At 38.5% G+C, this 14,752-nt stretch overlaps 1 protein-coding gene across 1 annotated transcript in view; it reads left to right on the top strand.

The window, feature by feature from the left end:
- ATP2B1 (ATPase plasma membrane Ca2+ transporting 1) overlaps positions 1-14,752 on the top strand; it is a 74,407-nt gene that overhangs the window by 16,858 nt on the left and 42,797 nt on the right. The window contains exons 3-5 of the mRNA XM_082850513.1: positions 9,416-9,670; positions 9,759-9,884; positions 13,402-13,542. Coding sequence (XP_082706639.1) covers positions 9,416-9,670; positions 9,759-9,884; positions 13,402-13,542 — 522 coding nt within the window. The remainder of the gene's footprint in view (positions 1-9,415; positions 9,671-9,758; positions 9,885-13,401; positions 13,543-14,752) is intronic.

Below are 14,752 nucleotides of genomic sequence, written 5' to 3'. Positions count from 1 at the left end.
GTAAATCCAAGTGGAAGATTTTAGTGTACTCACTAAATCATGATACTTATTTTCACTTCCATCCACCAGTTATGTAAAAGTTTTTCTTGAAATACGACTGGTAAATTTCATCTTCTGATATGAGTCTGTCATTCACTATTAAAAAGTATTGCTTTTTTTTTTTCAATCTGCAGTAAGGGAATCCCCTGCCATCACTTGATTTTAATTTAATATATTTTTAATTGTTTTTTAATTGTATTTTATTTTATTTTTTGGCCATACGGTGCAAGCATGCGGGATCTTAGTTCCCTGACCAGGGATCAGACCCACACCCCCTAGAGTGAAAGTGCAGAGTCTTAACCACTGAACCACCAGGGAAGTCCCAAGTATTGCATTTTTATGTTTTTAACCAGTAAGACCACTGTAGAGCTTTATTTGGAAGATAATGTTTTAGCACTGCCTCAAGGTTGGTGAAAGTGGTCAATATAGTATTTCAACCTTCATCTGTTCTTGAGTTCAGACTTGCTTTATGTAATTCAGAGAGCAAATCTCTGATATTCTGGGCAGGGGGAAAGGTAAGGGGAAGCTGTCTTTACAGCTTCTACTATTTAAAATAATGTAAACCATAGATTCACTTAATTGGTTATTGTATGCAATGATACATAGTTATTTCTTCAGCTTGAAAATAAATAAAATAGAAGTTTTAGTATTTGGATGGCGGGGCCAGCACTCTCAGTAGATCATCTAGCCATCTCCTTTGGAGAACATGCTTTATACCCACTGGTGGCTGAATCCTGCTGATCTTCACACGGATATTTTTTGTGATTGTTCACATCATGCCCATTTGGTGGGGATGGTGATTGTTCCATTTCACGCAAATTGATTTTTCTCCAGCTTCTGTCTTCTCTCCCTTTATCTGTCCCACATACCTCTCTCCCTGATTCATCTTTATTCAGCACCCTTGCACCTCAAGTCCTCTCTTCAGTTCATGCTCACTCTTCTGAAATATGCTTTAATCATTTCTAGTGTCATTGGTTTACTCATTATTTTCTTGTGAATAATCCATTTCCTGTTCTGCATTTCCTGGTTAAGAGAACCATTGACTTTCAGAGATTTTAGATCAACACTCAGTAAGAAAGAACTTTACATAGGAACAAAGAACATACTCCTTCATGTGAATTTAAAAATAACCAAAGTAAGCTTTCAAAAAACAGTTCACCTTTACTACATGTATATCCTTTCTATTTTGTTCTCTTTCATTTTTCAAAATTCTGGTCATGAGCCACTGAATTGATTTTATTTTCTTCATTTATTTTAAAAACAACTTTATTGGAGTATAATTGCTTTACAGTGGTGTGTTAGTTTCTGCTTTATAACGAATTGAATAAGCTATACATATACTTTATCCCCATATCTCCTCCCTCTTGCATCTCCCTCCCACCCCGCTAAGTGGTCACAAAGCACCGAGCTGACCTCCCTGTGCTATGTGGCTGCTTCCCACTAGCTATCTGTTTTACATTTGGTAGTGTATATATGTCCATGCCACTCTCTCACTTCGTCGCAGATTACCCTTCCCCCCTCCCCGTGTCCTCAAGTCCATTCTCTACGTCTGCGTCTTTATTCCTGTCCTGCACCTAGGTTCATCAGAACCATTTTTTTAGATTCCATATATATGTCTTAGCATACGGTATTTGTTTTTCTCTTTCTGGTTTACTTTACTCTGTATGACAGACTCTAGGTCCATCCACCTCACTACAAATAACTCAATTTTATTTCTTTTTCTGACAGTAATACTTCATATGTGCCACATCTTCTTTATCCATTCATCTGTCAATGGACACAGGTTGCTTCCATTTCCTGGCTGTTGTCAATAGAGCTGCAGTAAACATTGTGGTACATGACTCTTTGGAATTATGGTTTTCTCAGGGTACATGCCCGGTAGTGGAATTGCTGGGTCGTATGGTAGTTCTATTTTTAGTTTTTTAAGGAACCTCCTTACTGTTCTCCATAGTGGCTGTATCAGTTTACATTCCCACCAGCAGTGTAAGAGGGTTCCCCTTTCTCCACACCCTCTCCAGCATTTATTGTTTGTAGATTTTTTGATGATGGCCATTCTGACTGGTGTGAGGGGATACCTCACTGTAGTTTTTATTTGCATTTCTGTAATGATTACTGATGTTGAGCATCCTTTCATGTGTTTGTTGGCAATCTGTGTATCTTCTTTGGAGAAATGTCTCTTTAGGTCTTCTGCCCATTTTTGGATTGGGTTGTTTGTGTTTTTGATATTGAGCTGCATGAGATGCTTATAAACTTTGGAGATTAATCCTTTGTCAGTTGCTTTATTTGCAAATATTTTCTCCCATTCTGAGAGTTGTCTTTTTGTCTTGTTTATTGTTTCCTTTGCTGTGCAAAAGCTTTTAAGTTTCATTAGATCCCATTTCTTTATTTTTGTTTTTATTTCCATTTCTCTAGGAGATGGGTCAAAAAGGATCTTACTGTGATTTATGTCATAGAGTGTTCTGCCTATGTTTCCCTCTAAGAGTTTCATAGTGTCTGGCCTTACGTTTAGGTCTTTAATCCATTTTGAGTTTATTTTTGAGTATGGTGTTAGGGAATGTTCTAATTTCATTCGTTTACAGGTAGCTGTCCAGTTTTCCCAGCACCACTTATTGAAGAGGCTGCCTTTTCTCCATTGTATATTCTTGCCTCCTTTATCAAAGATAAGGTGACCATATGTGCGTGGGTTTATCACTGGGCTTTCTGTCCTGTTCCATTGATCTATATTTCTGTCTTTGTGCCAGTACCATCCTGTCTTGATTACTTTAGCTTTGTAGTATAGTCTGAAGTCAAGGAGCCTGATTGCTCCAGCTCCGTTTTTCTTTCTCAAGATTGCTTTGGCTATTCGGGGTCTTTCGTGTTTCCATACAAGTTGTGAAATTTTTTCTTCTAGTTCTGTCAAAAATGCCATTGGTCATTTGATAGGGATTGCATTGAATCTGTAGATTGCATTGGGTAGTAGAGTGATTTTCACAATGTTGATTCTTCCAATCCAAGAACATGGTATATCTCTCCATCTGTTTGTACCATCTTCAATTGCTTTCATCAGTATCTTATATTTTTCTGCATACAGGTCTTTTGTCTCCTAAGGTAAGTTTATTCCTAGGTATTTATTCTTTTGGTTGCAATGGTAAATGGGAGTGTTTCCTTAATTTCTGTTTCAGATTTTTCATCATTAGTGAATAGGAATGCAATAGATTTCTGTGCATTAATTTTGTATCCTGCTACTCTACCAAATTCATTGATTAGCTCTAGTAGTTTTCTGGTAGCATCTTTAGGATTCTCTGTGTATAGTATCATGTCATCTGCAGTGACAGCTTAACTTCTTTTCCGATTTGGATTCCTTTTATTTCTTTTTCTTCTCTGATTGCTGTGGCTAGAAGTTCCAAAACTATGTTGAATAAGTGGTGAGAGTAGACAACCTTGTCTTGTTCCTGATCGTAGAGGAAATGGTTTCAGTTTTTCACCATTGAGAACAATGTTGGCTGTGGGTTTGTCATATACGGCCTTTATTATTATGCGGTAAGTTCCCTCTTTCCCTACTTTCTGGAGGGTTTTTATCATAAATCGGTGTTGAATTTTGTCGAAAGCTTTTTCTGCATCTATTGAGATGACCATATGGTTTTTCTCCTTTAATTTGTTAATATGGTTTATCACATTGACTGATTTGCGTATATTGAAGAATCTTTGCATTCCTGGGATAAACCCCACTTGATCATGGTGTATGATCCTTTAAATGTGCTGTTGGATTCTGTTTGCTAGTATTTTGTTGAGGATTTTTGCATCTATGTTCATCAATGATACTGGCCTGTACTTTTCTTTCTTTGTGACATATTTGTCTGGTTTTGGTATCAGGGTGATGGTGGCCTTGTAGAATGAGATTGGGAGTGTTCCTCCCTCTGCTGTGTTTTGGAAGAGTTTGAGAAATATAGGTGTTAGCTCTTCTCTAAATGTTTGATAGAATTTGCCTGTGAAGCAGTCTGATCCTGGGCTTTTGTTTGTTGGAAGATTTTTAACCACAGTGTCAATTTCAGTGCTTGTGATTGGTCTGTTTATATTTTCTGTTTCTACCTGTTTGTCTCGGAAGGTTGTGCTTTTCTAAGAATTTGTCCATTTCTTCCAGCTTGTCCATTTTATTGGCATATAGTTGCTTGTAATAATCTCCCATGATCCTTTGTATTTCTGCAGTGTCAGTTGTTACTTCTCCTTTTTCATTTCTAATTCTATTGATTTGAGTCTTCTCCCTTTTTTTCTTGATGAGTCTGGCTAATGGTTTATCAATTATGTTTAACTTCTCAAAGAACCAGCCTTTAGCTTTATTGATCTTTGCTATTGTTTCCTTCATTTCTTTTTCATTTGTTTCTGATCTGATCTTTATGATCTGATATTTATGATCTTTATGATCTTTATGATTTCTGATAACTTTGGGGGGGTTTTGTTCTTTTCTCTAATTGCTTTAGGTGTAAGGTTATGTTGTTTATTTGAGATGTTTCATGTTTCTTGAGGTAGGATTCTGTTGCTATAAACTTACCTCTTTGAACGGCTTTTGTTGCATCCCATAGGTTTTGAGTCATTGTGTTTTCATTGTCATTTGTTTCTAGGTATTTTTTGATTTTCTTTTTGATTTCTTCAGTGACATATTGGTTATTTAGTAGTGTATTGTTTAGCCTCCATGTGTTCGTTATTTTACAGATTTTTTTCCTGTGTTTGATATCTAGTCTCATAGCGTTGTGGTTGGAAAAGATACTTGATACGATTTCTATTTTCTTAAATTTACCAAGGCTTGATTTGTGACCCAACATACGATCTATCCTGGAGAATGTCCCATGAGCACTTGAGAAGAAAGTGTATTCTGTTGTTTTTGGATGGAATGTCCTATTAATATCAATTAAGTCTATCTTGTTTAATGTATCATTTAAAGCTTTTGTTTCCGTTTTTAGTTCATTTTGGATGTTCTGTCCATTGGTGGAAGTGGGGTGTTGAAGTCCTCTACTACGATTGTGTTACTGTCAATTTCCCCTGTTATAGCTGTTAGCATTTGCCTTATGTACTGAGATGCTCCTATGTTTGGTGCATACATATTTACAATTGTTATATCATTCTCTTTGATTGATCCTTTGATCGTTTTGTAGTGTCCTTCTTTGTCTGTTGTAATAGTCTTTATTTTAAAGTCTATTTTGTCTGATATGAGAATTGCTACTCCAGTTTTCTTATGGTTTCCATTTGCATGGAATATCTTTTTCCATCCCCTCACTTTCAGTCTGTATGTGTCCCTAGGTCTGAAGTGGGTCTCTTGTAGACAGCATATACATGGGTCTTGTTTTTGTATCTAATCAGCCAGTCTGTGTCTTTTGGTGGGAGCATTTAATCCATTTACGTTTAAGGTAGTTATCGATATGTATGTTCCTACTACTATTTTCTTAATTGTTTTGGGCTTATCATTGTAAGTCTTTTCCTTCTCTTGTGTTTCCTGCCTAGAGAAGTTCCTTTAGCATTTGTTGTAAAGCTGGTTTGGTGGTGCTGAATTCTCTCACCTTTTGCTTGTCTGTAAAGGTTTTAATTTCTCCATCCAATCTGAATGCGATCCTTGCTTGGTAGAGTAATCCTGGTTGTAGGATTTTCCCTTTCATCCCTTTAAATATGTCCTGCCACTCCTTTTTGGCTTGCAGCGTTTCTGCTGAAAGATCAGCTGTTAACCTTATGGGGATTCCTTTGTATGTTAATTTTTGTTTTTCCCTTGCTGCTTTTAATATGTTTTCTTCGTATTTAATTTTTGATAGTTTGAGTAATATGTGTCTTGGCATGTTTCTCCTTGGATTTATCCTGTATGGGACTCTCGGTGCTTCCTGGGCTTGACTGACTATTTCCTTTCCCACATTAGGGAAGTTTCCAACTATAATCTCTTCATATATTTTCTCATTCCCTTTCTTTTTTCTCTTTTTCTTCTGGTATCCCTATAATTCGAATGTTGGTGCGTTCAGTGTTGTCCCAGAGGTCTCTGAGACTGTCCTCAATTCTTTTCATTCTTTTATATTCTGCTCTGTGGTAGTTATTTCCACTATTTTATCTTCCAGGTCACTTATCCGTTCTTCTGCATCAGTTATTCTGCTATGGATTTCTTCTAGAGAATTTTTAATTTCATTTATTGTGTTGTTCATCATTGTTTGCTCTTTCATTCTTCTATGTCCTTGTTAAACGTTTCTTTTATTTTCTCCATTCTATTTCCAAGATTTTGGATCATCTTTACTATCATTACTCTGAACTCCTTTTCAGGTAGACTGCTTATTTCCTCTTCATTTGTTTGGTATGTTGGATTTTTACCTTGCTCCCTCATCTGCTGTGAGTTTCTCTGTCTTCTCATTTTGCTTAACTTACTGTGTTTGGGGTCTCCTTTTCACAGGCTGCAGCAGGTTCATAGTTCCCGTTGTTTTTGGTGTCTGCCCCCAGTGGCTAAGGTTGGTTCAGTGGGTTGTGTAGGCTTTCTGGTGGAGGGGACTATTGCCTGTGTTTTGGTGGATGAGGCTGGATCTTGTCTTTCTGGTGGGCAGGACTGCATCCGGTGGTGTGTTTTGGGGTGTCTGTGGCCTTATTATGATTTTAGGCAGCCTCTCTGCTAATGGCTGGGGTTTTGTTCCTGTCTTGCTAGTTGTAGTTGTTTGGCATAGGGTGGCCAGCACTGTAGCTTGCTGGTTGTTGAGTGGAGCTGGGTCTTAGAGTTGAGATCGAGATCTCTGGGAGAGCTCTTGCCATTTGACATTAGGCGGAGCTGGGAGGTCTCTGGTGCACCAGTGTCCTGAACTTGGCTCTCCCACCACAGAGTCTCAGGCCTGACACCCGGCCGGAGCACCAAGACCCTGTCAGCCACATTGCTCAGAAGAAAAGGGAGAAAGAAAGAAAGAGAAAAAATAAAAGTTATTAAAATAAAAAAATTATTAAAAGTACAAAAAGAATTAAAAAGTAATAAAGAAAGAAAGAAGAGAGCTACCAAACCAAAAAAACAAATCCACCGATGATAACAAGCACTAAAAACTATCCTTAAAAAAAAAAAAAGACAGAACCCTAGGACAAATGGTTAAATCAAAGCTATACAGACAAAATCATACAAAGTCCACCTCCTCAATTTTGGGATGATTCGTTGTCTCTTCAGGTATTCCACAGATGCAGGGTACGTCATGTTGATTGTGGAGATTTAATCGACTGCTCCTGAGGCTGCTGGGAGCGATTTCCCTTTCTCTTTGTTTGCACAGCTCCTGGGGTTCAGCTTTGGATTTGGCCCTGCCTCTGCGTGTAGGTCGCCCGAGGGCGTCTGTTCCCCGCCCAGACAGGACAGGTTTAAAGTAGCAGCTGATTAGGGGTTCTGGCTCACTCAGGCTGTGAGGTGGGATGGGTACGGAATGCTGGGTGAGGCTTCTGCAGCAGAGGCCAGCATGACGTTGCAACAGCCTGAGGCACGCGTGTGTTCTCCCGGAGAAGTTGTCCCTGGATCCCGGGACCCTGGTAGTGGTGGGCTGCACAGGCTCCCGGCAGGGGAGGTGTGGATAGTGACCTGTGCTTGCACACAGGCTTCTTGGTGGCGGCAGCAGCAGCCTTAGCGTCTCATGCCCGTCTCTTGGGGTCCACACTGATAGCCGCAGCTCGCGCCCATCTCTGGAGCTCGTTTAGGCGGTGTTCTGAATCTCCTCTCCTCGCGCACCCGGAAACAATGGTCTCTCGCCTCTTGGGCAGGTCCAGGCTTTTTCCCGGACTCCCTCCCGGCTAGCTGTGGCGTGTTAGCCCCTTCAGGCTGTGTTCACGCAGCCAACCCCAGTTCTCTCCCTGGGATCTGACCTCTGAAGAAGCCCGAGCCTCAGCTCCCAGTCCCCACCCGCCCCGGCCGGTGAGCAGACAAGCCTCTCGGGCTGGTGAGTGCTGATCGGCACCTATCCTCTGTGCGGGAATCTCTCCGCTTTGACCCCTGCACCCCTGTTGCTGTGCTCTCCTGTGCGGCTCCGAAGCTTTCTCCCTCCGCCACCCGCCGTCTCCGCCTGCAAAGGGGCTTCCTAGTGTGTGGAAACCTTTCCTCCTTCACAGCTGCCTCCCACTAGTGCAGATCCCGCCCCTAGTCTTTTGTCTCTGTTTTTTCTTTTGCCCTACCCCGGTACGTGGGGAGTTTCTTGCGTTTTGGGAAGTCTGAGGTCTTATGCCAGCGTTCTGTAGGAGTTGTTCCACGTGTAGATGTATTTCTGATGTATTTGTGTCGAGGAAGGCGATCTCCATGTCCTATTCCTCCACCATCTTGAAGGTCTGAATTGATTTTAGACTCACAAATAGATTACAGCCCAAGCTTCAAAAAGTACCATCCTTGTTCATTCTTCACCATTACTGGCCCTACAGTTTTGAGGTTTCTTTTGTCCCCACCTCTGTCTTTTTCTAAAGTCTTTTCTGCCATAGAGCCTCTGTGCTGACTTTAATCTCTCTCCGGAATCCTCTTCCCTTAAATCTGTATGGCTAATTCACTCATATCATTTGGCTCCTAGCTCAAATGTCGTGGACACCTCAGAGGGGTCTTCTCTGTTCACCCAACCACAGTTAGCCCTCTTTTTTCATTTGCTAGCACATCACCATATTTTATTTTCTTCATGGCACTTACGATATTTGAAACTAATTACTTGGGTTTTATTATCTGATTTTTTCATATCTCATTCACACCTACCAATCTGAGTATAGGTTCCCTGAGGAGAAGGAGCTTATATGTCTTAATCACTGTTACATCCTTAGCTTTGAAAACAGAGTTGGCACCTAAAGTAGGTGCTCAAATAGTTGAATGAATGAGTAGCACTTTGCTTAAAGTTTTATGTTATGAAAGTCAAGCTTTTATCATACTCCAGTGAAACTGATATGGTAAATAAGCATGGTTCATGGGTAAACACACAATACTTAACTTTCCGTGTATGACTTGCCTACTATATGTAGTAATAGCATTAACTATTGGTTGAGTGTGAAGGATGTCTCAGCCACTGCTCTACCTTCTTTACAAGTGTCTTCGCATTTAATTCTCTCAACAACTCTGCAGTAAGTGGTGGTATCCTAATTTGACAGATGAAGAAACTGAGTCTCAAAAATAAGTAACTTGCCTTAGGGTCGAGATTTAATCTTCCCCAGTGTCCTCACTCTTAACAGGTACCCTAGACTGCCTCCCTACCCTAAAGATGAGAATCCTCAGAGGCAGGGAACTTGAAATTAACAGAGTAAGCATCATCATCATTATGGAATGCTTTGAATCAATGAAGTGTTTAGAGCTGTAAGCAAAGTTAACGGGGCCTAGAAACATTATAATTACATATCTGTTGCCATCAATTCAGCATCTTTTTTGATCAGCATTTTCTTTCTTTCCAAATAGTTTGTGGAGACGTTTCTGTTGGAGAGGAAGAAGGTGAAGGTGAAACTGGTTGGATTGAAGGAGCTGCAATCCTCTTGTCAGTAGTGTGTGTAGTATTAGTAACAGCTTTCAATGACTGGAGTAAGGAAAAACAGTTCAGAGGTTTGCAGAGTCGAATTGAACAAGAACAGAAGTTCACAGTCATCAGGGGTGGTCAGGTCATTCAGATACCTGTAGCTGACATTACAGTTGGAGATATTGCTCAAGTGAAATATGGTAAGTAAAAAAGGGCAGTGCATCTCACACGTGATGTGATGTTATTGTAATCTTGTTCACAGTTTAGCATACCTTTATTTTGTTTTAGGTGATCTTCTTCCCGCTGATGGCATACTTATTCAAGGCAATGATCTTAAAATTGATGAAAGCTCATTGACTGGTGAATCTGATCATGTTAAGAAGTCTTTAGATAAGGATCCCTTACTTTTATCAGGTACGAATTTCTTTTATAACTGAACTTTTTCCTCCTCCGCAACTATATACCACTGTCAGCAGACAGTTCCCCAAAGAGCCAGTAAATGTGAAGAGGATTCTGTATTTTATGTTAGCTTCTACCCTTATAAACTTTAGAGACTTTCTTTTGTAAGTCAGCAGAGACGTTAGAGATCTTTAAATCCAGAACTGTATTTTACAAATGAGGAACCCGAGTCCAAAAAAATGAAGAGATTTGAGAGTCGGTGTTAATGTTAGTATAATGATAAAACTAAAGTATAAGCCTAATGATCTCTGTTAAATTGATCTGTTTTACATTTATTCTTAAGGGCTATTGTAATATAAAATTAAAGAATGATTGTGTGTTTAAAGCAAATTAATGAATTCTCTATGATGGTCTACAAAAAAAAAACAACTCATAAAATCCTTAAAGTTAACCTAATCTTGCTTTCTTATTTAACTACTGAGGAATGAGTCTGAGACATTGACTATTTATCTAAGGTAATATGATTAATAATAAATAGGTCCAGGAGTAGTACCACAACTACTAGGCAGAACTGAATTTGCACACGGTTAAGACATGTTCTGAAAATCTAAGGCTTTGTGTAGTGAGGGTGCTGTCTGAAAAGGGGAGGTGGGTGTCTACTTAGGAGGCTTTTACAACAGCTTAACTGTTGATAGCTAGACCTAAGGTTAATTGGAAATGAAATGGAGGGGATAATGAAAAAAATTACAAGCTGCCTTCTAAGATGCTACATGAAAGGAAACCAGAGTACCACAACTTGTCTCCAAAATTATACCAGTTCCTTAGCTTTTGATTTTCAGTTTCCTACTCTTAATTTTCTAATGTTCTTTATAGAATTTACAAAATTGCTTGTAAGACATTTGGTTTAAATAGATTTTTAGATTGAGTTATACTAGCATTTGGAGTAAGAAAATGTTGCCTATTTGTCTTTAATTATTATTTTCAGATGTTAATGGAATGCTAACATTTCCTACATTGGAAGGAGATTCTGCTTATTTAAATATTTAATAACTTGGCAGCTATACTTTTTCACTTCTCTGTGAACTTTATATTCTAATTGGTTGGACATGGTTTTACTGAAACCAAAGTCAAACGTGTGACAAGGGTCAGTTAAGTTAGAATCACAACTTCGGGGCACATACTTAAGCTTAACTATTACCTTTTTAAGATTTGTAAATATGTGCCAAAAGGCTTATTGTAAAACGTCCCACCACTAAAAATCAGAGTAATTTCATGTATATACATTTATAAACAGCATTATAAATAGGGGGAAAGTTTCATTTTAATACAGACTTTTGTTTCTTTGAAAAAATCTTGGGATTTGTATACCTTCAGTGTCCTGCACTACTAAGAACATTCCTACTCTATTTGAATTTTTCTTTATATTACTCTGCTTGAAATTCATTCCAAATAGAAATATCTTGGATATATAATGTATTTAAGTTTAATGTATACTTATTTTACCATACTTCTAAGAAACTGTGGTTAATGTTAGCCAAGTAAAATCTGTGATTTTTCCAAAGGAGAGGGAAGCTGGCTGGTCATACCTAACTGCCACAGACTGACCAGGCCACAGTATTTGGTGAACTGAGGTAGTCTCCTCTTGCCTTTTTGCCATGTATACTTCATGGGCTTTGATGTACATCTAGCTTATTCACACAGTGCTTAGCTCTTCAGAATGACATCCTTTAACGGAACCTTGGTCCTTTTCTGTTTTAACAGAGATGGCTGGTAAGTTTTTGTAGACTCAGGTTCCCAACACACCAAGTATACCAAGAGGACTCTATAAATTTTCCATGTTTAAGAAAAGACTGAAATAACTTTCTGGAGTTCCTTATCACAGTACGGGTGGGAAAGTTTTTCTGCATTTATTTCCCTCTTCCAAAAATGTACTGAAAACATGAAATGCATTTATTTTTAAATTTATTCTCATGATGCCATCTCTTAACTGCTGTTCTTGGCTTTTTAAATTTAGATGTTTAAAAGCAGTTATTCAGTTAGCGGTAGGGATATGACCAGAACAAAAACTGTTTACTTTGCCTGAGCATATTACCTGCCAACATTTGATTACCTGTGGTCGAGAAGAACAGAACATAAAAAACTGAAATTTGCTGAAAGCTAGAATTGTTAAAAGAAACAACCTGTCTTTTACATTTAGTCCTTGCTCAATAAATATTGTTTCACTGTCCTTAATTTAATTTCTTGTTTCCCTTGCATTTTTACTGGCAAAGAAGCTAATAATTAGTGAAATAGTCAGAATATAGATTTTTTAAAGCAGGAAAATCAAAGGCCAAAAACATATTGGATAAATTACTTAGTAATTAACAGCCAAATATAAATTTTTAAGTACTGGAGTAAGTACATATGCTTTACGATCTCATTTTGCAAATTACCATTGAACATTGTTTTGGTACACAGGATGGTACAGTATGTGCTACAGACCCTGCCCTCCAGGTGGTTGTAAACTAGGAGATCAAATAAATAAGTGATAACTATAAAGAAGACTTTATTGAGTATATTAAAAAGAGTTAAGTTTTGAAAGTTACTTAAAATTCACAAAAATATTAGAGAGGTGGGAAGCCTTTTAATGAGTGAGGGAAAGATGTAGAGGTGTGGTCGTACAGGTTGGAGAGTTGTGAGCAACCTTAGTGACATTATATCATAAGAAGAATATGCCCTCTGTGCTCTGACAGAGCTGGATTGAATCTGCCTTGTCACTTAATAGTTGTGTAACATTGGGCAAGTTTCTAGGAAATAAGAATAATAATGCCTGCTGCTTGCAAGACTGTTGTGAGGGACAGTCAGAATTCAGTCAGTGTTCCCATCTCTGCTCCTCAGCTTTTCGTAATGGAGTTTTATGTTAGGCTAATGGATGAAAAAGTTCGGAGTGTTGTTTGGTCTCCATGTGAAGACTTTGAACTTTATCCAGTAGTCAGTGAGGGTCAGAAGTTTTGGAGTCATGAGAGGCTTATGATAAAATCACATCTTAGGAAGGGTAAACCTATTTCAGGATGAACTGGAAAGACAGAAACTAGCTAGGCTGCTGTTGCAGTGATCTAGGTGGGCTGGCATGAAAGCCTGGGTTAGGGAAAGGTGGTGGGGTTGGCTTAGGAATATGTCAGTTGTTGCTGTGTGATCCTTTTTGTTGTAAGCACATTTCTTTATAAGTGAATTGTCCCTAATAATAATAATACAGTTATAATTTAAATATTGAACATTCATTGAACCCCTAAAATACCAGGCAATGTCCCAAACACTTTACACTTACAGACTTAATTTGCGTCTCATTTTTACAGAGTGTAGGTACTGTTATCCACGTTTATGGACTAGTAATTGAGATGTTACAGTTTGCCCAGTATCACATGATAAATGACTGGTAGAGTGAGCTTTGAACTCAGATGACTTATTACAGACTTAAAACCTTAAGCACAAGAATCTTGGTTTTATTTTAATGTGTTGTTGAATTTTAAAAACACATTTTCTGTTGTCGTAGGTACTCATGTAATGGAAGGCTCTGGAAGAATGGTAGTTACTGCTGTGGGTATAAATTCTCAAACTGGAATTATCTTTACCTTACTTGGAGCTGGAGGTGAAGAGGAAGAGAAGAAAGATGAGAAGAAAAAGGAAAAGAAAAGTAAGGATAGCAATATGCTATAAGAATTGGTATTTGGAAATACGGCAGCTAGATTGTAAGAACTCATCCAAAAAATACCTGTTTCATCAGATTTTGAAATGAAGAGTTCTACAAAATTAGTTACCCAACATAGTACTTTCAAGAGGTAGAATTGATGGAGGGGGAATTTTTTTTTTAAGACTTAGTAGTCCGAGGAGGGCTTTATGAAAGAAGATATCAATCCTGCTTTACCATAGCCAGATGTATTCAGCATGTCCTTGAATACTTTAAAATCTCCCTGTCATTTGACCAGCAAAATGAATTAAACTCCCACTTCCTTTGCTTATTTTTTTGCTACTTCAGTAGGAGCTTTCCTTGTCAACCATATCACTTTTTGGCCTCATTGAGCTTTTCATCTTTTTCAAGTTTTCTACTACTCAACATTTCCCAGTCTGTACTTATGTACTTGGTTTTTAGACATAAGATCAGTACTTCACTTTGACACCTCATGTGTTTGCGTTGTTATATTCAGCCCATCATTAGATATCAAGGTTTTAAAATTTTAGTCTTGATCCATTGTATCTGCTGTCCCTCCAAGGGGAATCTGTTATCAGCAAACTTGATAACCATAGTTTATCCACAAGGATCTTATAAGAAGCTGTTATACATAGGGAAATAGCTCAGGATCACTTAGTTGCGGAGTATGTCCCCTTTTTAAAAAAGCCCTCCTCACCCTTTACTCCAGAGTTTTTCCCTTTAGGGCAATAGCACTTTACTGTGGTTTAACCGCTTAGATTTATTTAATTTTACTTGGGCTAGTAAGTCCATATTTCTCTCACACACGTAAGTATTTTGAGATCTTATAAAATAAATGCCTTACTAAAATCTTGGCTTGCTATATCTACAGCAGTGTTTTTAATATTTAGGTGTTTTGGTTCGGTTTTTGGGTTTTGTCTTGAGCTGTGAAATCTTGATTTCAAAGAGAACTATGTTTGAAGAGTTCTGGCTGCGGCAAGGGAGGCAGGCCCCACGCTGTAGGTTTTTCCTGTCCCACTCCTCGCAGCAGCCCTCCACGTGCTGCCCTAAGGGTCCAGTGCGTAGTGCTGATACCATTTCTGGACCGCTTTATATGCGTTATCTCAATAATCCTTACAACCATACAGAAAAGACTATTTATCTTTTTGCTGACAAGTAAACTGAGGCTTATGGAGGTTGCATAACTTGCTCCAAG

Source organism: Leucopleurus acutus (genome assembly GCF_964270905.1).
Source record: "Leucopleurus acutus genome assembly, chromosome: 11".
Classification (NCBI taxonomy): domain Eukaryota; kingdom Metazoa; phylum Chordata; class Mammalia; order Artiodactyla; family Delphinidae; genus Leucopleurus; species Leucopleurus acutus.
The sequence above is the reverse complement of the archived record's forward strand: the minus strand, read 5'-3'. Positions and strand labels throughout refer to the sequence as shown.